Here is a 22,685-nt window from a genome sequence, read left to right as displayed (position 1 = left end):
GACCCTAGAAGGGTGCGCCCGGAAGTACCCAGCGGCCCTTTAGAGCCACTGAGGTTAGGCCAGGCGCGTCCCCATTGGACTAGGAAAACGGCAAGAAAGAAGCCGTGGCAGCGTTTCAGCCCAAATTCAGTTTTCCAAGATCTCGATTTCTCCTTGCCTTGCGACCACAAGGTGGCTTGCATCTCGACCTTTACTGTTCCCTTTTCGCTTGATGTTGTACTTGCATTAGAACCGTCGCTTCTGCAAGACCGGCATCTTGTGTTCCGGGTAATGATACTCCGTACGGGTATCACTGATCCCCAACATGTTCTTCCAGAGGCTGACTCAGACTCTCACTGGCCCAAGATACGAGCACTGTTGGGTCATTGAAGTCGGGACCATGATCGACCACTCGGCTGCGACCATGTGCTGCTGACAACGAGCTGTCACTAGTGACTTAGGCGAAGTCTTCGAAAGATGGAATAGAAACGAAGCGTCGGTGAGACAGCCAATGTTGAAGCAAGGAAAACCGGCTGAAGTCGCCCTCGATGGCGTCTTTGCGATCGTCGCAGCACTACTATTCGATCGACTCTCACGGAAAAACTCGATTCTGACGTGGTCAAACCGGAAGTGGTAATTAATCATACAATAGAAAGGAGGACTTCGACAACACACAAAGGTGTGGTTCGCTGGACGACTTCGAGGTGGAGGTTCAACCTCTAAGTGGGCTCTTTTCAGACATGTAAACCCCTATCGGCGGTGCATCTCATATTCCAACCTACTAGTGGCGTTACTTCGAAATACCAATGATGATTATTGACGCGAATAGCAGGGCAAAGCGATGTATGGAAAATGAGAGACCGTGTCCGTATTGTAACTTCGGATAGGCTTCGGACAGGGAGCCCTCGCCCCTTGTGATTGAGTTGCCAGATCTGTCGGGGATGAACTTGGGGGTTGGTGAAAGGCTCAACACTCTTTGAATTGTCAAGTTGACAGTTCATTTGTACACCCGCGTTATATTCATTGGCTTTGTGTTAGTAAAAATTCCCCTTCTTGCTACGACCGTCTTCGTTTATACTCGTAACTTTGAGGGGTCGGAAACCATAAAATCGGGCTCGTGCGTGCCCTACAGATCCGAGCTTGCTTCCGTCCGATCTACATACTTGTAATTGTAATCGAAGTCGCCGATCATTTCACGCGGCTCCTATCATGTCATCGTCGAATACAGGTATGCACATGCTACGAGTATAGTACGTCCAGGTAGAGCAGGTTCTCGATCTCCACACAATGTGTTTCCACTCGTAGGTACGGAGTATTGTAATTCGACATATCGCTAGACTGAACGCCCTGTCTGACATGCAATGCTCAGAGCTGTCAAAACATCGTTTTCCTGTTCATTCGCTCCGTCGGCGATAACTCTTTTGTACGGTGACAGTTGTCGGTGGCATACGGAGTAGCGGTTGGCTGCTACCACGAATCATGAACCCGGTCAGCCAGAGCAAGAAGCACACTTCTTTGCAGCAGGGATACAACCATTTTTCCTTTTCAGACATGCTTGTCAGAGTCATTTCCTTGTTATTGGAACGTGCCTGTAGCTTTTCTATTGACTCCGCTTTATACGAGTACCTTTGTCGGTTTCCGATGCTCGTCTTGGGAGTGGCTGACCGTACTGTAAAAATCGCTGCTAAAGTGAGACCCGAGTTCTAGGCATGTGATCGACTCAAGGATCCGATCCAGCACAAAACGTATACCGACATTACAGGAACCAGGTAGAGGTGCTTTTCCTTGTCTTCCAGGTCAGGGTATATTCCCAAGTCCTAGTCTTGAGCACTACACTTCGCAAACTAAATATTTGGACTCGTATAGTAGTGTTATACGTGGGACTTCAAACTCCGTAGTCCTAATAATGTACTCCGTACTGTATTTGTTTGTTGACTTCCCTCCAAGCACGGAAGGCACCAAGCGGCTAACAGGAATCTTTCAAGCTCCGACTCACCGACACTGCATGAGTGACGCGTAGTAGCCTCAGTAGCCAGGCGCTCATTGGCAGGAAAAGGCGCCCTTGGAAATTGCATGCAGTGATTGGCATTAGAGGCCCACTCTCAGCGAAGCAGCGTGGGCACCAGGCCTCTGAAAATGTGAGAGTGTGGTGCCGAAAAGTACAGCTGGAGGCCTAGGTGGATGCTGAGCCTTGGGCGCTGTCAGCAGCCACTGGCCAAATGCGAATTGGCAGGTCTCAGTCTCTTTTCGGGGAAGTCGTGGTGCTGCCCCTGGGTTGTCACCTTGGGGTTTGTTGAACGGCCGCTTCACCATTTCACCTTTTGGAATCTACAATTTTCGCTTTCATCGCGGCTCTCCCTTTTGCCTTCTTTTCCTTGCACGACTTCCGCCCTTCTCACCCAACGTCTTCCTCTTCTCAGGCAGTGTTCAGCTTCACTCTTTTGCTGAACTCGCGCCGTCCGTTCATTCTTCTCCAGCCACCTGCCACACGTCGACCCGCCTGGAGCCTACCACCGACATTTTTGCTCGGACTGATTGCAGCCAGAAGGTGCATTGAACGCGCATCCGTAGCTTCGCCAGCCTCCTTGCTACCACTGCAAGGGAAACTTGAGCCTTTCGGACCCAATCATCGACTCAAAGGATTGTAGACAGGCCAACCGCGCTGCGTCTCTCGTCGCGGACTCCGACTCCGATCACCGACCGGGGCCTCACATCAGCTTCATCCTTAAATCTATATTCGTGTGCGCGATCTAAAGGTTCGCGTTAAAAAGCCACGACTTCTGCTGGGAGGCAGTCATGGATTCAACACAGTCCTCCAATATTCATGTTCGTCGCGATTCTTCAGATGCGTTCGACGACGACCGACCGTCTTCCGCCACTATGGGGCACCTTCTCTTCGTCTTCTTTACACTCCTCTTGCTAGCATCGCTATGCTCGCTGGCTTTGTTCTTCATACGCCGTAAACGACTCGTCAAGAAACAGGGTATGCTGCCGACTTATCATCAGCAAGCCTCGCACCATCGTTCTCCGTCAGTCAGCAACTTCAACACGGGCAAGAACGAATCAATCTTTGTCTACGATGAAAAGATGAACCTCATCCACAACTCTTCACCTACTTCAGCATCAGATGTGCCGGAGATTCACATTACCTTCCCTGACGAAGAGGGCAATCCAGATTCTACGCGAAAAGGCCGCGTCGTTGTTGTTCACATTACCGATTCTGGCAGTGTCGGCATGGAACCTGTAGCCCAGGAAAATCTTCCACCTTATCAGCGCGAAGATGCCACCCGCTTCCAGTCGCTCGACCTTGAGAGGATAGGTGGATTGAAAGAAAAAGAATCGTCCGATAGACGATGGTCATGATCACTCATAAGTCTTACCCACGCCGATGGCAGCTGAACGACGCGAGATTTTTCAATGGCGACAAGTTGGCTTCTTGAATTAAATTAACTTGGAATGACGGGACATTGACTATAACCTCACTAGATATGGGTTTCAATGGACTGGTGTCTTCCGGATGTCTCATGTAGCACCACTCCACAATGATTGTGGAAGCTTTATAATTATGGCAGGCTTGTTTCACAGAGCCCTCGAAGGGCTGGATTTGGTACATATTGTATAGTCAAAGGTGCTCATATATCACCTTGCAAGAGCTCTTTAAATGACCTGTGCTTAATATACGTGGCCACCCAACGACCTTGCCACATCTCAACTCCCTAGGTACTTCAGCCGCTGTTTGGGTATACGGCACACAGCAGGACAAAGTACGGACTGCAGCGACTACGATAGTTGAACAAGAGAAGGTCGTAAGTGTTGGGGTACAGTACGTAATGTGCATAGCAAGGAACAACATATGGTCTGTGATCGGAGGCATTTCTCCTTGCAGAAACTGAGCTCCTTACTCCCTGTCTGAGCGAGATGCCTTAGTGGACGAGTAATGCTGGGCAAAGTGAATGTTGTCCCTCTCACGCGGGCATATCGCTCTCCTCAGTAATTCTTCTACCCCAGGACGCAAAGCACCTGTATGTCACATTCATCGTCATCGATAAGGTATCCTTAAAATACTCTCATTTTGATTTGGCCGCTTGGTCGACCTACATGTGTCATCCTACGCAGCGGAATCCGGTTTCTCAGGGATTGCTGACCTGACTGACTCCTCGCCTGGACGCTGGTACGAGGAGTGAGACCCCACACCGAATCTGGCAGGCTGGCAGCTTTCAAGGTCCAAACGCGTCAACAAGCCGCGAGCCAATCGTTGCAAATCTCCCTGACCGAGTCCGCCTTTTTCTGTGTTGATTGACAACACAACCCTGCTTGAACTCGGGCGGCCGCTTCTCATTCAATTCAATTTTATAAATCAGTCTCCTCAAGTTCATGACCACCGTACATTTTGTCCAATCGAGCCGCGATATGATAACTACCAACGGAAACAAACGTCCTTGAACCGTACACGTTACTGCGCATTTTGTCTTAGAGCAATCACCGCAGTCATGGCCGCTGCGGTGGTAGCTGGTACCGATGAGGTCCTCAACAGCGGTCTTCACGCGTCAGTGAGAGACTTGTCTGATCCTTTCCTCGACGATGAGAATCCTCGGCAATCCAGTCATTCTCACCGCTATTCCAGTCTCGTCGATCCGGACTCGATCACTTTGGGCGCAGCTACATCGCCTTCGCAAGTCAAAAGAAGCATTATCGCTCATCTTGCCGAGACAGAACGCCGGCTGCACGACACGCAAAAGCTTGGAGAGTCGCTCTTAGTACAACAGTCGGAGCTCAACGACAAGTTGCGCGAGGTGGAGGAGCACCAGGAAGATGCGGAGATATCTCCCGAACTGCGGAAACAACTCGCCGACTTAGAAAGAGAGCACAACGATGTTGGCAAAGAAATCGCGCGAGCTCTACTGGGGCCCAAGTCAAGGGCAGTCAGTGGCGAAGAAAAGCCAGGCGCTGAGCAGTCTACGTTTACGAGCCAGGCGACTGCATCTCCCACGAAAGTTACAGCTCCAAGCCGACGACAACGCAACCAGCCCAGTAATCGGGCCGGCGATTTGCAATTTGCAGCAGATATTTCCACGTCGCTTTTAGCACAAGTGAGAAGCCTACAGAGTGCAGTAGCTGAACGGGATGATCTTTTGAAGCAGGCCAATGCTGAGAGAGATCGGTTAGAGCAGGAAGCCCAATTGTATATTCAGCGCCTCCGGGCACAGGATGAAAGTGAGCAAAAGTACAAAGACGAAAACTGGAATCTGGAAACCCAGACACATGAGCTGCTTGCGGCGTCGCGTGAAGCAGCCGACCGAGAAAAAAGATTGAATGTCAGTCTCGCTGCTGCTGTAGCGGAGAAGGGCAGACTTCAGAGTGAGATGGACGAAATTAGGGTTGCCCACGAAAAATTGACTGATGAACACGCCACGGCAAAGAAAGCTTACGATTCCGAGTTGCACACTCTCAAGCGTAGCATCGACGTTGGAGATGGCGAAAGAGCGTCATTGCAAAACAAGGTTGATGAGTTGACTGCCCAGAACCATGAGCTCGCGCGGGCAGTTGCCGCACGCCTACGAGGACAGCATCCTGACGCAGAGGCTTCAGCAGGTCCAGCTCATGATGAAGAATTTGAAGACCTTGAGTCCCCCGAACATTCGCCCCCTGCTTCTCCTACAAAAGCAACCCCACGACATGGCGGATTGGAATCGGAGACCCTTCGCAGCTCGTTACATCATGCTCATAGGATGATCCAGAACCTCAAAAACAATATCCACAGGGAAAAGACAGAAAAGATCGAGCTCAAGCGTATGCTACAAGATGCCAGGGATGAGCTAGAGCAGCGTCGAGGCGACGTATCTGTAGGCAGCGGCAACAAACGACAAAAGACAAAGTCGGATATTTTCAAGAAGCCAGCTCGGCCTGACATGCTCGGAGGAAGTCGACGCGCTCGCACTGATATTGAGCTGGAAGATGATGATTGGGAGGACAACACAGTCGACTCGCCTACTAGGACACACACTCAGAGACATCTAGCTGTGCCAGCTGGTGCCGAGAGTCGGAGCACTGACATGAGCGACGCGTATCAGACTGCAAATGAGACCGAAGGCGCGTTTGAGACTGCAGACGAGCGGCACGCCACAGAGAGCGAAGATTTCCAGACTGGTGCTGAAAGTCTTGCTGGTGATAGCACCGATGATTTGACTGAAACGGAAGATACTGCGTCTCAATTGCGGCGGAAAGGTATATCCCGGGCAAATAAGCCATCTCTTGCCTTCAAATCTGCTGGTGACCGGCAGTCATACATGAGCACCGCTTCTACTTCGGCTGGTGAAGATGAAGATGAACTCAAAACGCCAGTCTTTAGTCAGCCGCAGAAATTCCGGCTCAAAAACGGCCGGACTTCATTCGCGAGACAGTCGAGAGTTCCCACGGACGGTACTCCTACAAACTTGTACTCGGAAGGCGCGCAGCAGGACTCGCCAGCTACGGTCAGTAGTGAGCGAAGCGTGCCTGGCGCTGAGCGGAGTCTTTTTGCAGAGCTAGGCGGTATGGATGATAGTTCCAACTTTGGTACGCCCGGCAGAGCTAGCATTGCTTCAGCAGCGTCAACCCCTGGTGTCCCGGCCTACACCCCCAGTAAGCAGCCAGCACCGCAATCGGAGCCTGTCAGTCTTGTCAAGGCGGCAATGGTCGACTCTGCCACTATGACCGACCCCTGGGAGCCAAACCAATCGCAGTCGCAAGGCAGTGTGGTTGCAGTGGACGATGTCAAAGCACCCCATACTCCGCTCCGGGAGCAAACGCCATCTCCTATTCCATCCCAATTTCCCCTACCTCCAACTGTGCCAGTATCGCCCGTCAAACACATCGATAATGGCACACAGTACACCCCACAGAGAATGCTGCAAGAAAGCCCTGTCAGAAATACTGCATTCATTACTCCTCCCAAGACCGTTTGGGATGAAGCACAAAGCCCGGAACAAGTGGAGCCAACCCTTGAATCTGCCTCCCATTCCCTGGTCCTCGAACGCCTCAACTACTCTGGTCTCTTAATGCAGGATACCAAGCCAGTGACGCCTGATAAAACGGCCACGTTTACCGCTCCGTTGCGTGAACCGCTCACAATTTCGAACATTCACGCTCAAGTCACTGAACCAGTGCAAACGCCTCAGAAGAAACGTGTGCCTGGTGTGTCGGCTTCCACCCAACTAGAAGATTCTCCAAGCAGACCGCATACTGCTGAAAAGGTGGCAGCATCAGGACTCCTTGCTTCCGCCGCAGCGGCCTTAGGCCTGTCCAAGACAAGGAACGACCGTGCGCCAGTGATTGCCGAAGACGAGACAAGCGAACAAACAAGTGCTGTCCCAGAAATGCCAGCAAACATGCCATTGAAGGATGTCTCTGGGAATAGTGTTCCCGTCAAGAATACACTCGCTGGCAAATCTGACAACGGCCGAGAGCAAGCGGAGACTCCTGCAACCATTAGCCAAGACCAAGGTTCCCAGACGCTTCTTACTGCTCAACAAATCGAGGAAGCTTTGCGAACAAAGTTTGCTTTGCCTGTGCCGTTGCCAGAGGGTCACAAACAAGAGGATTCTGTTACTGGTCCGCTCAGCCCTCTCACACCAGGAGACGCTCTTGAACGACAGGAAGTTGATATACCCAGTTCAATCGTGCCCGGCATGCAAATTGGTCAGGCTGTACCTTTACCTTCACCCACTAAGAGGCCGTCGAGTTCGTTGAGCCGGCGCTTGTCCAACAGCCACCCACCTCTCCCTCCTGACCACAAAGCTGCCATTGCTAAAGCCGTAAGTCGGGTCGGTTCTCCGACTCGGGAGCTCAACAATCCAGCCCATGCGCCCACTGTCATGGGACCGCCCGCATTCCCAGCTTCAGCCATGCGGCGCCCACGCACCCCAGGAGAATCTGTACGATCTCCTACTCGTGACAGCACTACCAGACGCACCTCTAACGTTGGTCGTCAACAGCGAGGTACCGTCACCTCACAGCTGTCACATCGATCGTCTGTATCTTCGTTTGCATCTGAATTAGACGAGCGCTTCAACATCCATCCCGCTGGACAGATGTCGGCGCATGGCTTTGGCACAGACCCCAGGATCATCCAAGCGATAACACAAACCATGATAGGAGAGTTTTTGTGGAAATACACTCGCAAGGCTGGACGAGCCGAGATGTCTGAAACAAGGCATCGACGGTACTTCTGGGTACACCCATATACTAAGACTCTATATTGGTCTGACCAAGACCCCCAAACTGCGGGTAGGAATGAGCTGAAAGCAAAGAGCGTGCTCATCGAAAGCGTCAAAGTCATATCCGATGACAACCCCATGCCCCCTGGACTGCATCGAAAGAGTCTCGAAGTCATCACTCCTGGCCGTCGTGTGAGATTTACTGCAAGCACTGGACAGAGACACGAGACTTGGTACAACGCATTAAATTACCTGCTACTTCGTGGCGATGATCCTAGTGATGGCAGCTATCAAGCTGGCGGCGCGGAAATCACCCGGGATGATGTTGACGAATTCAACGTCAATGCCAGCGGATATGGAGCTACACTGGCCCCAAGTGCCAGTCGTATGAGTCTGTCAAGCTACAACTCTCGAACCACCAGAGGCACCAGTACCAACCGAGCCTCTGGTGCTCAGAGACCATCCCTCGGTGTTGCCACGACTGGTCCCACGCGTCAATCTCACGGTACTGTTAATGATTCAAGCCTTCGACAGAGTCGTGTCGAGCAGACCCAGGACGCCGACATGGAACGCACGGGTCGTGCCAGTAGTGTTAGCCGTTTCTCGCGCATGATTGGATCTGTCACGGGAAGGTCTCGGAGGATGAGTGAGGCAGCCAATCACCCTTCCGGAGCACGATCCGAGGTTGGTAGCATCTACGATGCCAGTGTAGTGAGTGATGGGCGCAAAGATTCTGCGGAAGAGCTTCGCAGAGAGATGTTGAGACAGGAACAAGTCGGCTTTGGCGGACTCGAGAATGTCCGGGCTTGCTGTGACGGTACGTACAGAAAATTGAGTCCTGGATAGGCAGCATGACTAACGTGGCGGCTTAGGCAAACATGACGTCTCGACCCTAAGTCACAGCCATCGACATGGTACACCTCATGGCCACGGACATCGATCTCTGAGTATGAGTTTCCGAGGCTCTGCTAGACGAGGGGGTCCGGGTTCCATGCCCGGCACAGCAGCTGCCACGCCGACCAGACCAACGGCGGCGACAACTGGGCCTTAGAACTTCTATCACGAGTTTGAGCGGAGGCATGAGCGTTGAGAGATTGGGAGCGAGGGTGAATGGTATGGTGCAAAGAGCGGTAGCACCCCCTTTTGGATATGCCATCTGAAAAGAACGTCGGTAATGCATAATGATCAGTACATGGCAGGCACGCGGAGTGTAATTTGTCTCATGGTGGTATTGATTCTTGAGTCCATCGCGATGAAACTAAATGAGTGGCATGTAGTTGATGACCTAGCTATATTTCATTCTTGGAGATGGTCAATGGGCTTTGCTTCTGGTAAAGAAAATCTTGATGTTTACAGGTGAAGAGGGAGGCCTAGATAAATCAGCAATGGAGTGTGTACACCCAATGTGAAAGGAAGGATTTATTTTGTCTGCCGTGCTGTGGCGAATGATTCCGATAGCGTGGGTGATACGAACCTCACGCACTGTGCTATGAAATATATATTCCCTCTCTCGACGCATAACAATCTATCTATCCACGATCCCCAACATAGGCTTCATGATCCAATGCTTCTTGTTCTCATGAATCAAACATCGCACCATGATTGACTCTACACAGTCACTAAGCTATAGAATTAAGCCTCACTCGCCATCGTAAGCTCGAAGCACATAAAGTGTGAAGTACAGGCCGAGCTGGTTTGATGTTCCCGAGCACTGCCGGGCCTCAGCCACCGTTGTCGACTTGTCCCCCCCACGTCATACTTGTTGATCGACGCGTATACAACAAGTGGCTTATTATAGACAGTGTTTCCAAGTTGGGCCTTCCAAGTCGCCTTGTTTTATTGAGAGTTAGTCGATACGAAGCCAAGGCATCACTCTAAACAAACCCTTTCAGTCTTGTATATCACTATCACTCATCGCTCTCATACCTGACCTGCCTCAACTTTCACTTTGCATCAACTATCGTGATCTATCTGGGTTGTAACCAGCAAAGCTCTATCATGGCAGACGAGAACCACTATCCTCCACCTCCATCTCATCCCGCCCAACAACCGCAAGTTGTACAGCAACCAGGAGAATACCCTCCACCTCCGACTATGCCACCACGGCCAAACGACATGTCTCAGACGTACGGCGCAGACCCATCAGCGCAATATCCGGCGGTGCCACAGATCAACGAACCTCCACCACCGCCTCTACCTCAGCGACATGGCAACAACTTTGGAACTGAAGCACAGATGTATCAACAACCTCCGCCACCGTCATACAATCCAGCCGACTACGCCGGACAAGAGTCGTACCAGGCAGCCCCTCAGTTTCAACCCCCACCTCAACGCATCAAACAAACATTCTCAGCGGACGATGACCCTTCCAACCCAATCCACTACATCCGGGACCCGCACAAGCTCATAGGTTACCTTGTGCCCTTCCCCAAGCCCAAAATCGGCAGCGCGACGCCGGACTCTGTACCCTCGCGCTTCATGATCTACACGCCTCCGCCACCCCCGCTCCAGAAACCCGCCGAAGGCACCAAGGAAGCCAAACTCCACAAGGTCCAACGAAAATGGCAAGAAGAGGTTCGCGCCGCAAAGACCAGCACCGCCAAAACGGCGTCGTGGAAGGGGCTCAAGTCCAAAGCGACAAAGGGGATCGACTGGGCCATGAACAAGACGACCACGTCGAACCTGGACTTTCTGGGGCGCGTCTCACCGGCCCATTCGGATGACGAGCGCAGCGACACCGAGGGACCCGAGACTCACAAGACCATCGGCGTCGAGGAGATGGTCATGATATACCCACCGACCCTGGGTCTCGGTGAGGCGGCGATGCGCGAGGAATTCGTCAATACGATGCTGCGGACCAAGAGCAAGGCCCAACGCGACACCATCATCGCCACAGGTTTGATGCCTGTCGGGTATGGGATCGACATCCTCGCCACCTTCATCTGGCCGTTTGGCGGGCTGGGCGAGATCGACACGGTGTGGGCGTACTCCAGTTTCCGCGGGGCCAAGACGGCGAGGAGCGTGACGAAACGTCTTTCGAGTGCCGCGACTCCAACGCCAGCAGACGGAGGAAGCCACGGTGGCGACGGCGAGGGTCAGAATGGTGGAAAGGACCAACTGCGACTCACATTCAGAGACAGTGGCAGGATCGAGGTCCTGAGGCGGTACCTCGACAGCGAGTGTCACAAGGTGGATAGCAAGTTGTTCCCCGAGTACAGGACGGGCCCCACGGAGAGCGACGTGCTCGAGGCGATCGGCTGGACGCCCACAGGGAGAAATAGACACCGGGCCGTGAGTCCCGGAGCGGCAGATGGGGAGAAGGCGACCGAGATGGACATGGAGGAGAAAAACTGGGAGGACGAGCAGTGGGAATTGGAGGAGGTCAAGATTGATTTGAGAAATACGTTCCGCAAAGCGGCGAGGGAGTGGAGGAAGTGGTGTCTCTTGCTGGAGAAGAACCCGGAAAAAGCGATGAAGAAATGAGGTTGTATTGATTGTAGCAGGCATCATCAGCAGCAACGTAACTGTTTAACCTTCATTACTGAGCGTTTGTTCCAGGACGTACGGGAGCATTATTTGAGGCAGGAATAGACTCATGAAGATAGATGAGCTTGAGTTTCGTACGATTTTGACGCATTGCATCACCAACGACCTTTCTCAGAGCTCGTTTGATGCTTTAACCGATGTAGTCCCTACGGACGTTGAGCCGTGAACACATTCACCTTCTTCGATCGCCCCTTTTCCAGGCGACATTCAGCCTCGTTTGCCCATAGGACAAAATGGCCGACCGTAGAACGGTGGAGTATATGTGCATTTCGTCCATCCGCGTGTCAGACTCCGCTCTTGGGGGTGGACAGATTTACTTGACAAGTTGGAGAGAGACTGCGCTGCTGCGTTAACATTACCTACCTCACCCTGCCTGCGAGATCATGCTTCCATAGAGTCCTTGCACAAGTTATTTTTTTTCTTTGGCGTTGTCGTTTTCGACGAGAAAAATGCGGTTCTTCAAGTCGCTCTCCCTTCTGTTGGTGGCCTGTGTCGGTGTAGCCTCCGCAAAGAGCGCCGTGGGCGATAGAGTGTTGGTTGTGCTTGAAGACGAGGCGCAGAAGGGACACTATTCCAAGTTCTGGGCCGATCTGGAAGGTATGTTTCTTTCCCCCAAAGGTGTTTGAACCGACTGTTCTGGCGAAATCTTGGACGACGAACACTGACGATGCCCCCACCAGCCCGCGACTTTCAGTTGACGTTTGAATCCCCGAGGAAGGACGACGTTTCGCTCTTCCGACATGGACAGTTGGCCTATGAGCATGTACTTCTGACACCACCAAAGTCGAAAGGTCAAGAAACCCATCCGTCGACCATGAACGTCGTGATGAAAATATACATACATTTTTTTACTCACCTCGGAACACAGGCTACGGACCGTCATTGACTCCCAAAATCCTCCTCGACTACGTCAACGCGGGTGGGAACGTTCTCCTTGGGTTGTCATCCGAATCCGGAACACCCTCTGCCATTTCGGCCCTCCTCCTCGAATTCGACATCTCCCTCCCTACCGATAAGACCTCGGTCGTCGTGGACCATTTCAACTACGACACCGTCTCCGCGGCGGAGAAGCATGACGTTCTGCTCCTCGACCGTCCCGGCCCAGTGAGACCTGATGCGGTCAACTTCTTCGGTGGTGATGGAGTATTGGCGGTTCCGAGAGCAGTGGGACAGACGCTGGGCAATGCCAGTCCTCTGATTGCGTCGATCCTGAAAGCACCCACGACCGCTTACGCGTACAACCCGAAAGAGTCGGCCGAGAGTCTGGAAGAGCCGTTCGCGACCGGCACACAGCTGTCGCTCGTCTCTGCCATGCAGGCTCGGAACTCTGCTCGCTTCGTCGTTCTTGGATCGCTGGAAATGCTACAAGACAAGTGGTTCGACGCTTCCGTGAAGTCGTCGTCTGGCAAGAACGTCAAGACCGTGAACCAGCAGTTTGCGAGGCAATTGACCGAATGGGCTTTCAAGGAGGTGGGTGTGTTGAGGGTCCTGAGCGTGCAACACCAGGAGGTCTTCTCGAGCAGGATCACCGCCCCCGGTACTTGCAGCACATGTCCTGCTCCTTCCTCCAATAACACCGAGGTTACGGGATACGGAGACTACAATCCTGAAATTTACAGGATCAAAAATGATGTGGTACGTTTGTATATATTGCTTTTCGGTGTGTTTGCTTTAGGAGCTCTCTGCTGACCATTTCCTCACAACAATAAATAGAAATACTCGATCGAGATTTCCCAGTACACCCGGGACCACTGGGAGCCGTTCACGATCCCGGCAAACGACGATCTCCAGCTGGAGTTTTCGATGCTCTCGCCCTTCCACCGGATCCCGCTTTCGCCCGCCGCCACCACCCCGAACAGCACCGTGTTCAGCACCACCTTTACGACACCCGACCAGCACGGCATCTTCGCCTTCAAGGTCAACTACAAGCGACCCTTTCTGACCCCCATTGAAGAAAAGAACCAGGTCACGGTGCGCCACTTTGCGCACGACGAGTGGCCACGGTCTTGGGCCATCTCCGGCGCGTGGCCCTGGATCGGGGGTCTGTGGAGTGTCATTGTCGGATTCGTCTGTTTTACAATCCTCTGGTTGTACTGTGAACCTCCCAAGGAGGAACTCGAGAGGAGACGGAGGTTGAGTGTGGGCTCCTCGAAATGAGCCAAACAAGAAACATATTCGATGTGTTTGACCAGGTTTTGAACAAGGGTATGGGGTGGGAAAATGTATTTTATGGAACACCAATAAAAACAGAAGAAAGGATACAGAAAATTCCAACATTGGTCAAGTATGGACTTTTGATTATGCCGACTTTTGATTGTCTTTCGCGTAATACATTATAGTACATACATATCTGGTGACAGAGTGGTGATACATTCAATACGTGCGTGTATGTACAGGAACATGCACGCTTCTCTTTTTTCCCCTATTGTCGTGCGTGTCAGCACAACCAAAACAATGTTGACACTTCGTCTGACTGGATATTCTGGGTGTATCTCGTGCTCGCAAGGAGAAAGTTCTGAACCGGTGAATTGATTCAGTTTCCTCCTGTTCGCCGATCCGTTCTATACCTGACCACGATCTTTTCGAAGTTCCCCAGTTGAAAGCCTCGTCATCTTCTCCGGAGAGCAGTGTGCCTTTTCAGGTTTGCCATGTTCCCCCTGTTCTGTCTTGTTTGTAGAGAGGGTGTCTGTCGATTGTCTCTTCAAAACCTTCGGCTTGTCGTTTGTCGCTGGTGGTGGGAACGCAGACAATTCTCAGAGAGACAATCGAGCATCATTCATTCCCCACTGCTAATTGGACAAGGCACCTCAATGCACATCTTTTGTCTCCTGCGTATCATGTTGTTTTTGCTCGTCGTCGTCGTCGTTTAAAGAGCAATTATGCACACCTCGGGAGGGTCCATCATGTGTAGGTATACTTTCCGCATGGTTCTGTTTTTTTTCTTACCTTTGTCGTATTTTGTGATTCCTGTAAACTCCTACAAAAGTCACAACCCCCTCGTCTTACTCGGATCGAACCCCAACCCTTGAACTTCGCCTCTGGACTCTTTGCTCATGCCCTCGACGACGTCGAATGCAGGTTTACCCCCGTACAGCTGGGGCGCCGATTTACTGCCGCCGCCACCACCACCACCGCCACCACCTTCGTTCTCCAAACTCGTCGAGATGGGAGCGTTACCTCGGAAGCGTTTTCTCATGTCGACCAACCCTCGCCGACATTCCCTGAACCCCTTTTTGAGTTGCTGACACTGTTCCGGTAAGGTCTCGAGGAGGGGGGAGGACAGGCACTCCACCGGGGTGTGGCGGTCGACCATGATACAGTCGGAGTTTTGTAGGCACGCTGCCAAAGCGGCGCCTAAATACGCACGCACGTACGGGTCAGAAACGACTCCTCAAAAAAGAGAACCGGTGGGGGTCGGGAACAAATGACATACGTATGTCTTTACACGAGGAGGGCATCTCTTTTTCTGTCTTGGGTTTGTCTCGTGGTCCGCCGACCACACGACACAGCGCAGCCAAGGGTATCTCTAGATGGAAGGATGGATCTGTATGGTTCGTAGTATTCCTTGAACCGGGTATGACGATCCGATAATTCGACGTCGATGTATACCTAGGTAGAAAGTATCGTTCCAATCGTGTTCGAAAGCAACTTCAACTTTCCAACCGGTACTCCGTACTCTGATTTATTTAAGCGTGATGTTTCCGCAGTCGGGAAGGAAGAGCTTCGGCGAATTTGCCGCATCGAGTGGAGCCCGACTCTGGCAGCCTCGTCCTGCAACAGACAAGGCTGAGCACTGCTCATCCAGAACAGTACGACAAGTCGTCAAATGACTTATCACGTAACGAGTCGAGGCACTCCTTTACTACACTCGCTCAAGCATACATGGTCTTCGAGTTGTGCAGTACGTTAATTACTTATACTTCATGTGCAGATGTAAATCTCAAGCTTCATTGCTCAAGCAGAAGGTATGCATTAATAACTCGTACAATAAATGTAGAGGGAAAATTACGTCCTCAGGTCATAAGTATCCGTCTCTCTCTCTATCTTCAGCTCAAAAACCTTGATACATGTCAGTCTGTGTCTGAAATAACCCATCTGGCAGACCACTCCCACGCCAAGAGTCGTACAAAGAACCATATGTCTGCCATGTTTGACCGGACACCGCTCAGTGTCCTTGCCACCTTCCACCAGTAGACGAGGTATTCGCCGTGGTTGGGCTTTCAACTCAGATTCAAGCCATAGGTTGCAAAAACTTCTCCTTTAACAGCTCATCTGCACCCGGCCTCTTCTCATGATCTGCCTCAAATGTTTGGTCCAAGAATTTCTTCGCGTCTTCACTTGCGTTTTCAGGAATTGTAGGTTTCTCATTGTTGCTGCCGACGGCGAACAGTGTCTGCAGAGTCGTCATGCTGGGGAATGGCCTGGCTCCTGTGAACATCTCAACTATCAAACATCCGACAGACCAGATGTCAGATTTGATGGATTGTCCAGATTGCCTAACAACTTCCGGCGCCATCCAGAAAACACTACCTTGCAACGAGGTTCTCGTCCCAGGCACGGAATTCATTCCATTAAAGTTTGTTTTCTTGGATACACCGAAGTCCGAAATCTTGACGGCACCGCGGTTGTCAACAAGGATATTGGCGCCCTTGATGTCACGATGAATGATATTTCGTGTATGAAGGTAGGACAAGCCCTCGAGAATTTGGCGGGTAAAATTGCGGATCAAGGGTTCCTGGAAGGTATTGTACTGTTTGAGCATCCCTGCGATTGATCCACCAGGGACATACTCTAGGAAAATGTTCAGATGTTCTTCATCGGACGATGTGCCAAGGTACTGAACAATATGAGGGTGGCGAAGCCCTTGCAGCAAATTAATTTCCTGTTTGAGGGCAGCAATCATGGATGTTTTCTTCTTGTCGCTTTCAGTTCCCTTGGCCACATTTGGTAGTTCGACTTGTTTGACGGCCATGAGCTCTCCAGTGACAGCGTGCAAGGCCAGGTAAACACTGCCAAATGAACCCTCGCCGATAAGATCACCTTTCATCCAATTCTGCTTATCGAAACTGTTGCCTTTGAGGAAGGAGGTCAGAGCTTGATCTTCCTCCTCGCCATCCTCGGCGACAATGACAGACAGACGTTCGTTAACGACATCGGAGCCAAGAGTGCCAGCTCCATCATCGATGAAACTACTCCTGACTAGCTCGCCTCCAAGTGCAGTGTCTGATCCACTATCGAAGGACACGTAAGATTTTCGATTTGGCTCTACTGGGGATTCCTCCTGCAAAGGATGTAGTGTCGAGGATGCAATTGAATCTCGGAATGAGGAGGTAGGCAGGTTGAATCTGGTCGACATTACGGACAAGGGTCGCGTTGCGGGCGTCCTAGGCTGTCCTGGAGTCTGGGCGAGCCAGGATTCAGCAATGCTGGGAATGCTGGGTACTGGAGGAGCATCTTTTAGGCTTGAGGCATAGCTGACATTGCTCATGACGCTCAAACGACTTGCTGCGCGGCTCATGCGCTGTGAACGGCGAACTGACATGCGCATAGTCTTCTCAATGTCTTCACGCTGATGAGCAGGAAAGTAGGTTGTCAATTCCTGGACGATCATCTCGCTCGGGGGTCTAGCGCCGAAAAACGACCGTAACTTGGTGCTTTGGTTGCTTTGGATACGCAGATGCTGTTGCGCTTCTTGACGCTCGAGATCATCAGCAGTTGCCATGATGTTACGATTCCGGTCGGTTGTCGTGACTGGTGACATTGGAGTTTGAATGTGATGCCACGATTCGCCGGTAAGCTTTTGAAGCTTGATCTGATTTCGCATGTTGTTCGTCTGTAGGGCATTATTGTGCAGAATCTGTTGTTCATCATTCGCAATCTTGGCTGCTTTGCGTAGGTCATCGGCGTCGGGAAGCCCATCATTGATCTTTCGTAATATTAATCTATTTCTCTCAGTCCGGCCCGAATCGCTACAGATTTTCATCAGTTCCGAGTCACCAATGCGGCGACAGGCAGAAGGATCCGGATCAAGACCAGTCAACAGATAGAAGCAGTAGTTTCGAAAGTGAGTCTCTGGGAGAAGCAGCTTCTTCAGCACGGTCGAGGTCACATCGTCCGCAGTTTTGCAATACTTGATGTTGACGACTTTCGTCTGTCCACCATTGTGAATTATCTTTATGACAGGAGACCCTATGGGCAAGCCACCCGCGGTGAGACCATCGATACTAGAGTTTTGTCTCAGGTGATTGGCTCTGGAGGGGACAGTCGTAACCTGGGGTGAATTCTCGGGTCGCTTCCCAGATGTTGAACTGGCTGAACCTGGCTGACTGAAGTAGCCAGTGGTTTGGCCAGTTCTGCTATTATCCAGGGGACTTCCTGCGAATCGGTGTGCCCGCAAGCCTGCGCTGTGTATATCAGCCAACGGCGAACTCGGACGTGAGCCGACTTTGAATCCTGTGCTTGCTGAATTGAAGTTTTGCAGAGCAGACGCATCGATCTGGCGGGAAAACCTCTTCGCACTACCGGATTGTGATTTTGAGGCATGCGTTCGAGGCGAATCAGATGATGAAGGTGTGCCTGCAAACCCATCGAGAATCGCCAAAGAATCACGGTTCCTCCTCGTGCGTAGTAATGAGGATTTGTTGCGAAGCTGTTTGATCGCAACATTGATGCGTACACGATCACCAATTTTCTTGATGCCCATTTCCGAGAGGATCTTCTGGTCACATTCCAACAGACTCTCTCCCGTGAAGTTGTTGGCTTGAAACAGCGATTCGTATTGCCCGCATCGAATAGTGTGTAACCATTCCCCAACTTTCTTCTCATCCCATGCTCTTATCGATTCCAGCCCATCATAGACATCGGAGAACTCGGAATCGGTAGGGGAAGTAAACAGCCCATCCTGAAGAGCCAGCGAAGACATCTGGGTTCTCTGCGTGGCCTCCGAGAAATTTCGAACAGGAATCTGCTGAGTAGTAGTTGGGATAGTCGGGACCGTGTATGGTGGTTTGGAAGCCAACATTGTGACTGCGATTTTATTGATGATGCCTGCCGCAGGGATTGTGATACACTCGTCTCTTTTCTACCAGGTCCGCATTTCACAGGGAACAACGCAGGCCGAGGAGCGACGGGGAAGGGGGACAAGCTAGTGGTTCTTGCGAACAGGTCGAGATCATGTGTCGAGTAAAGGACCTCCGTACGCTGAAACACACAAGAACTCTTCGGGAATTGATCTGGGAAATGGCTGCGACAGTGTCAAGAGGAACAGATGAGCCTGGAAGTCTGGAAGTTGTAAGCTGGGCCAGCGGCGAGCGAGGTCTTCTCGAGTAGTTGCTGTGTTACTGGCAGAGGGAACGCTTGCATCATCCTCTTCGGATCTGAAACGTCAACGAGTGGAGGAAAAGGATGTCCCTGAAAGATTGACATGGACATGAGGCAGTGGACTTGATGCACAGAGAAACAGGGGAGGAGAGAAGGGGTAAAAGGCAGCCAATAAGACTCGGTAAATGACCGCCGGGAGGACGTCTAAGCTTGAATCAGGCCCAGAGAAGCCTAGAGGGAAGCCTAGAGAGCCGAGGGCACGTCCAAGTAGCAAGCAGCAGGGGTGGCACGGCCTTCTTCAGGCTCAGATGCAGCCTTGCCTCTTCCAGCCTGGCTTCCCTCACATTCCTGCTATCGCAGTGTCTTTTTGACAGCCTGATCCTTGTCATTGGATACCCATTGTCGCACCTTGTCTCTCTGTAATCAATTTTATTTCAGATGCATCAGAATGCTCATTTGACTCGCGTCGGAGAACCGCACGTGGAAATGTTCTACAATTAGCTCTCCCTTGCAGCACCTAAACAACACTATTTGCAGCGTGCATGGGCTGAACTCGATCCTTCAGGGACGGTCCTCACCGCCATGACCAAGCGGTCGCGCGACTCCTCTCTTGTGCCCTCGGGCGACGAGGACAATTCCCAGGAAGAATTCGAGTCTGCGCGACCCTTGAAGTTCACCCCCTACGACATGTCTCCCTCCAGCGCTGTGATGCAGTGTTCTTTGCCGCCTCACCGCGAGGCAGTCGAATTCTCTACCATTGAAGATTTCGAGACCCATTATGCCAAGGATCATACCAATCGTTGTGCTTCATGCGGCAAGAATTTCCCTACTGCTCACTTTCTGACTTTGCATATTGATGAGAATCACAATCCTTTCCGAGAATCCTTGCAAGCCAAAGGTGAGAAGACTTATGCTTGCTTCGTCGAAGACTGTGACAAGAAATGCTCCACGCCTCAAAAAAGGCGTCTGCATCTCATTGACAAGCATCTCTTTCCGAAGGCGTACAACTTCCGGATCATAGATCATGGCATAGACAAGTCGACCTCGATGCTGCGGGAAGGGCGTCGGAGGAGAGTCTCTACTGCCACGGAGCCAGCACAGAGTGGCACTCACCAACGACAAAGTTCCAGGACCGAGCAACCGTCAACAAACAAGCGTGGCTCCCTCGCTGTGACACCCGAGAAAGGCAGAAATGGCTTGATCGACAGGAGACCAGACGGCAAGACAAGCTCAATTCTCAAATCACGCGACGGTGTCTCGGATGCCGCCATAAATGAGCTCGAGGTGTCCATGTCATCGCTACAGTTTGTACCACACAGTGTGGCAATCAGGCAACGGAACAAAGACAAATACGAACCATGAGAAGGGTCGACTCTCTTCAACTTTGGAGATCATCCGTAAGGCATTCGGAAGTCTGTCACATCACTCAACCATTTAATCACTCCCTCCAAGGCTTTGGAGACAGTGGTGCAAGTTGGAACGGCCATCGTTACGCCCAGCCATTGCCTAGACGGGTTGTAGTCCGAGGTCAGATTTTGGTACCTGGGCTTAGCACCTCAACCATCACTCCAACAAAGGACTCCAAAATGTGGCACCTGGAGGAGCTGGAAGCTTTCTTCAATGTGCAGGCTAACAATGGCGAAAGCTGGGGAAGGTACCTCCCTTTGTACCCCTCATGAGACGGGAACCCGTGCCGATGTGCGGGGGAGTTTTGGTACTCTCACAGGCATAAGGGCAACTGCAGAAGCGAGCCAGGGGTTATATTCTACTCGTCTTCAAGGTGTGTCAGCATAGGAAGTCAACCGGTCTCTGAAGCAGCCTCCGATTCAGCTCTCAGCAATTGGCGCAAGATCACCACCCTGTACATAATTGCGGGACACGTTCATTCAGGCAACATAAGCAGATCCGAGGTATGGCGATTGTTACGGTGCACGCCCTCGATGCAGGCCATATAACGATACCAGAGCGCTTCTTCGTCATCCCAAATGACCCAGATGCCAGACGCACTGTACCTTCACTGTCTTTCCTGATCCAACACAAAGATGCAAGCTCTGGAAAAGTCACACGATTGGTATTCGACCTTGGTATAAGAAGGGATCTTAACCTGTACCCGCCAGCATTGAAGTCTCATCTCGATAGTCGACAGCCACTTTCGACTCATCCCGACGTTGTCACGTCGTTGGCCTCAGGAGGTCTAAGCCAAGATCAGATAGACTATGTGATGTTCAGCCACGTTCATTACGATCACGTTGGACTACCCAAAGACTTCACCAGCAACAAGACAAAATTCATCATCGGTAACGGCGCGCTTGATCTCTTGAATGGGAAGACGAAACACGACCTAGGCAAGCATATGGTGTTTGAGTCTGACCTTCTTCCCCTTGAACGAACGATAGAGTTGCCTCCTCCGGACGGCACTGGGAACGCTCAATTCTCGTGGAAACCACTGGCATTGTTCCCCCATGCCATCGACTTTTTCGGTGACGGCAGTGTGTTTATCGTGGATGCACCTGGCCATCTCCCGGGCCATATCAATCTATTGTGCAGAATCTCGGACCAACCGACCAGGTTCGTATGCTTGGCGGGGGATGCATGTCATGATGTTAGGCTACTGTCCGGGGAAAGGGACATTGCGACTTGGAAAGATGAAGCCGGCAAGATTTGTTGTATACACGTGGACATTCCCACTACCAAGGAGACACTGGCTCGGCTGTACGCTGCGACAAAGGATGGGATCAAATTGGCAGGGGAGAATCCCGCCTCGGTCGAGGTGGTTTTTGCACATGACTTTGCCTGGGAAGAAGATGCGAAGAAGAAAGATAGGTTCTGGCCAGGAAAGTTGTGAATAGACCAAGACAGAAGAATTTCCTTACAAGAGTGTTTCGGGGTAATTGAGCACTCCGATGAAAACTGATGTTGGACAAATTTTTGTTAGCATTTGCACTCGAGTGGCCTAGCTCAAAAGTCCCGTAGTAGACAACTATCCTTATTCAAGTTAGCACGTTGGATGGCACGCCTAGAGAAGAAGAAAAGCGGTTAGAAGAAAAAAAGGGTGAAAGGACACACTTTAAATTGAACAAAAAGAAGCTCAAGGGGAAAAAAAAGATGCGTGAACAGGGAGTCGAACCCTGAGCTGTTGCTATCATTTTGGAAGGCAACAATGTTACCGCCTAGAGGGAAATGTTAGAATCCGTTATATGTGGAAAGGTATCTGGTAATACATACTACACCATTCACGCGTTATGCTATGATTTGATGGCAAATTTTGCATGTTTTAACTCATCAAGTGAAAACTTCTTCAAATCTACATTAAGCTTTTTTAGGTTGTAGCGGATCGACTGTAGTGGTCAAAGTTCCACCACGGAGTGCCCTGTCTTTGGAGACTGACCCAAGCCGAGGTTTCGGATGAACACAACCCGCTTTTCCTTCTTTGCTGGAAACCATCGACCGCAACACTCACAAGACACCACATACAAATTCTCAGAATCAAACATACCATAATCGGATTATGACGCCAAGGGCTTACTTCGAGCCTGTAGTTGCAGGCAGTGTTCGCTTCTGTTCCGCAGAAACGACTGACTCTAGTCCGGGGAGACGCCATAGTAGAAGTTGTCAGATCATGGACATATATAGTACGAAGACTTG

General features: G+C 51.3%; 7 protein-coding genes across 7 annotated transcripts; 5 read left to right on the top strand and 2 right to left on the bottom strand.

The window, feature by feature from the left end:
• Positions 1 to 2,294: 2,294 nt before the first annotated feature.
• On the top strand, positions 2,295 to 3,670 carry PV06_00085 (uncharacterized protein). Its single transcript, XM_016400548.1, has one exon. The coding sequence runs from the start codon at positions 2,776 to 2,778 to the stop codon at positions 3,340 to 3,342; it is 567 nt and encodes a 188-aa protein (XP_016267601.1). The 5' UTR covers positions 2,295 to 2,775; the 3' UTR covers positions 3,343 to 3,670.
• A 630-nt stretch (positions 3,671 to 4,300) lies between these two features.
• Positions 4,301 to 9,662, top strand: PV06_00084 (uncharacterized protein). Its single transcript, XM_016400547.1, has 2 exons — positions 4,301 to 8,991; positions 9,047 to 9,662. Exons 1-2 carry the CDS (start codon positions 4,470 to 4,472, stop codon positions 9,223 to 9,225), a joined length of 4,701 nt encoding a protein of 1,566 aa, XP_016267600.1. The 5' UTR covers positions 4,301 to 4,469; the 3' UTR covers positions 9,226 to 9,662.
• Positions 9,663 to 10,172: 510 nt separating this feature from the next.
• PV06_00083 (uncharacterized protein) lies at positions 10,173 to 11,772 on the top strand (the record flags this gene model as incomplete). The annotated part of the gene is made up of 1 exon (XM_016400546.1): positions 10,173 to 11,772. One exon carries the CDS (start codon positions 10,173 to 10,175, stop codon positions 11,655 to 11,657), a length of 1,485 nt encoding a protein of 494 aa, XP_016267599.1. The 3' UTR covers positions 11,658 to 11,772.
• A 305-nt stretch (positions 11,773 to 12,077) lies between these two features.
• On the top strand, positions 12,078 to 14,084 carry PV06_00082 (uncharacterized protein). The gene is made up of 4 exons (XM_016400545.1): positions 12,078 to 12,317; positions 12,401 to 12,511; positions 12,589 to 13,355; positions 13,434 to 14,084. Exons 1-4 carry the CDS (start codon positions 12,170 to 12,172, stop codon positions 13,875 to 13,877), a joined length of 1,470 nt encoding a protein of 489 aa, XP_016267598.1. The 5' UTR covers positions 12,078 to 12,169; the 3' UTR covers positions 13,878 to 14,084.
• On the bottom strand, positions 13,984 to 15,396 carry PV06_00081 (uncharacterized protein). Its single transcript, XM_016400544.1, has 2 exons — positions 15,154 to 15,396; positions 13,984 to 15,074 (listed from the first exon to the last, which is right to left on the bottom strand). Exons 1-2 carry the CDS (start codon positions 15,176 to 15,178, stop codon positions 14,707 to 14,709), a joined length of 393 nt encoding a protein of 130 aa, XP_016267597.1. The 5' UTR covers positions 15,179 to 15,396; the 3' UTR covers positions 13,984 to 14,706.
• Positions 15,397 to 15,673: 277 nt separating this feature from the next.
• Positions 15,674 to 19,152, bottom strand: PV06_00080 (uncharacterized protein). The gene has a single exon (XM_016400543.1). It carries the CDS (start codon positions 18,739 to 18,741, stop codon positions 15,952 to 15,954), a length of 2,790 nt encoding a protein of 929 aa, XP_016267596.1. The 5' UTR covers positions 18,742 to 19,152; the 3' UTR covers positions 15,674 to 15,951.
• Positions 19,153 to 20,952: 1,800 nt separating this feature from the next.
• Positions 20,953 to 21,885, top strand: PV06_00079 (uncharacterized protein; the record flags this gene model as incomplete). Its single annotated transcript, XM_016400542.1, has 1 exon — positions 20,953 to 21,885. One exon carries the CDS (start codon positions 20,953 to 20,955, stop codon positions 21,883 to 21,885), a length of 933 nt encoding a protein of 310 aa, XP_016267595.1.
• Positions 21,886 to 22,685: the final 800 nt, after the last annotated feature.

This window comes from Exophiala oligosperma, assembly GCF_000835515.1.
Source record: "Exophiala oligosperma strain CBS 72588 unplaced genomic scaffold supercont1.1, whole genome shotgun sequence".
Taxonomy (NCBI): Eukaryota; Fungi; Ascomycota; class Eurotiomycetes; order Chaetothyriales; family Herpotrichiellaceae; genus Exophiala; species Exophiala oligosperma.
This window is presented reverse-complemented; position numbering and strand designations above follow the sequence as displayed.

What these genes read in the sequence shown, in the direction of transcription:
- PV06_00085 (XM_016400548.1), top strand. Translation starts at nt 2,776, where the DNA reads ATGGATTCAACACAGTCCTCCAATATTCATGTTCGTCGCGATTCTTCA.
- PV06_00084 (XM_016400547.1), top strand. Translation starts at nt 4,470, where the DNA reads ATGGCCGCTGCGGTGGTAGCTGGTACCGATGAGGTCCTCAACAGCGGT. An exon ending in TGTCCGGGCTTGCTGTGACG is followed by an intron (nt 8,992 to 9,046) that starts GTACGTACAGAA and finishes GTGGCGGCTTAG; the next exon opens with GCAAACATGACGTCTCGACC.
- PV06_00082 (XM_016400545.1), top strand. Translation starts at nt 12,170, where the DNA reads ATGCGGTTCTTCAAGTCGCTCTCCCTTCTGTTGGTGGCCTGTGTCGGT. An exon ending in GTTCTGGGCCGATCTGGAAG is followed by an intron (nt 12,318 to 12,400) that starts GTATGTTTCTTT and finishes TGCCCCCACCAG; the next exon opens with CCCGCGACTTTCAGTTGACG. An exon ending in ACAGGATCAAAAATGATGTG is followed by an intron (nt 13,356 to 13,433) that starts GTACGTTTGTAT and finishes AACAATAAATAG; the next exon opens with AAATACTCGATCGAGATTTC.
- PV06_00081 (XM_016400544.1), bottom strand. Translation starts at nt 15,178, where the DNA reads ATGCCCTCCTCGTGTAAAGACATAC. An exon ending in CTCCTCGTGTAAAGACATAC is followed by an intron (nt 15,075 to 15,153) that starts GTATGTCATTTG and finishes GTGCGTATTTAG; the next exon opens with GCGCCGCTTTGGCAGCGTGC.
- PV06_00080 (XM_016400543.1), bottom strand. Translation starts at nt 18,741, where the DNA reads ATGTTGGCTTCCAAACCACCATACACGGTCCCGACTATCCCAACTACT.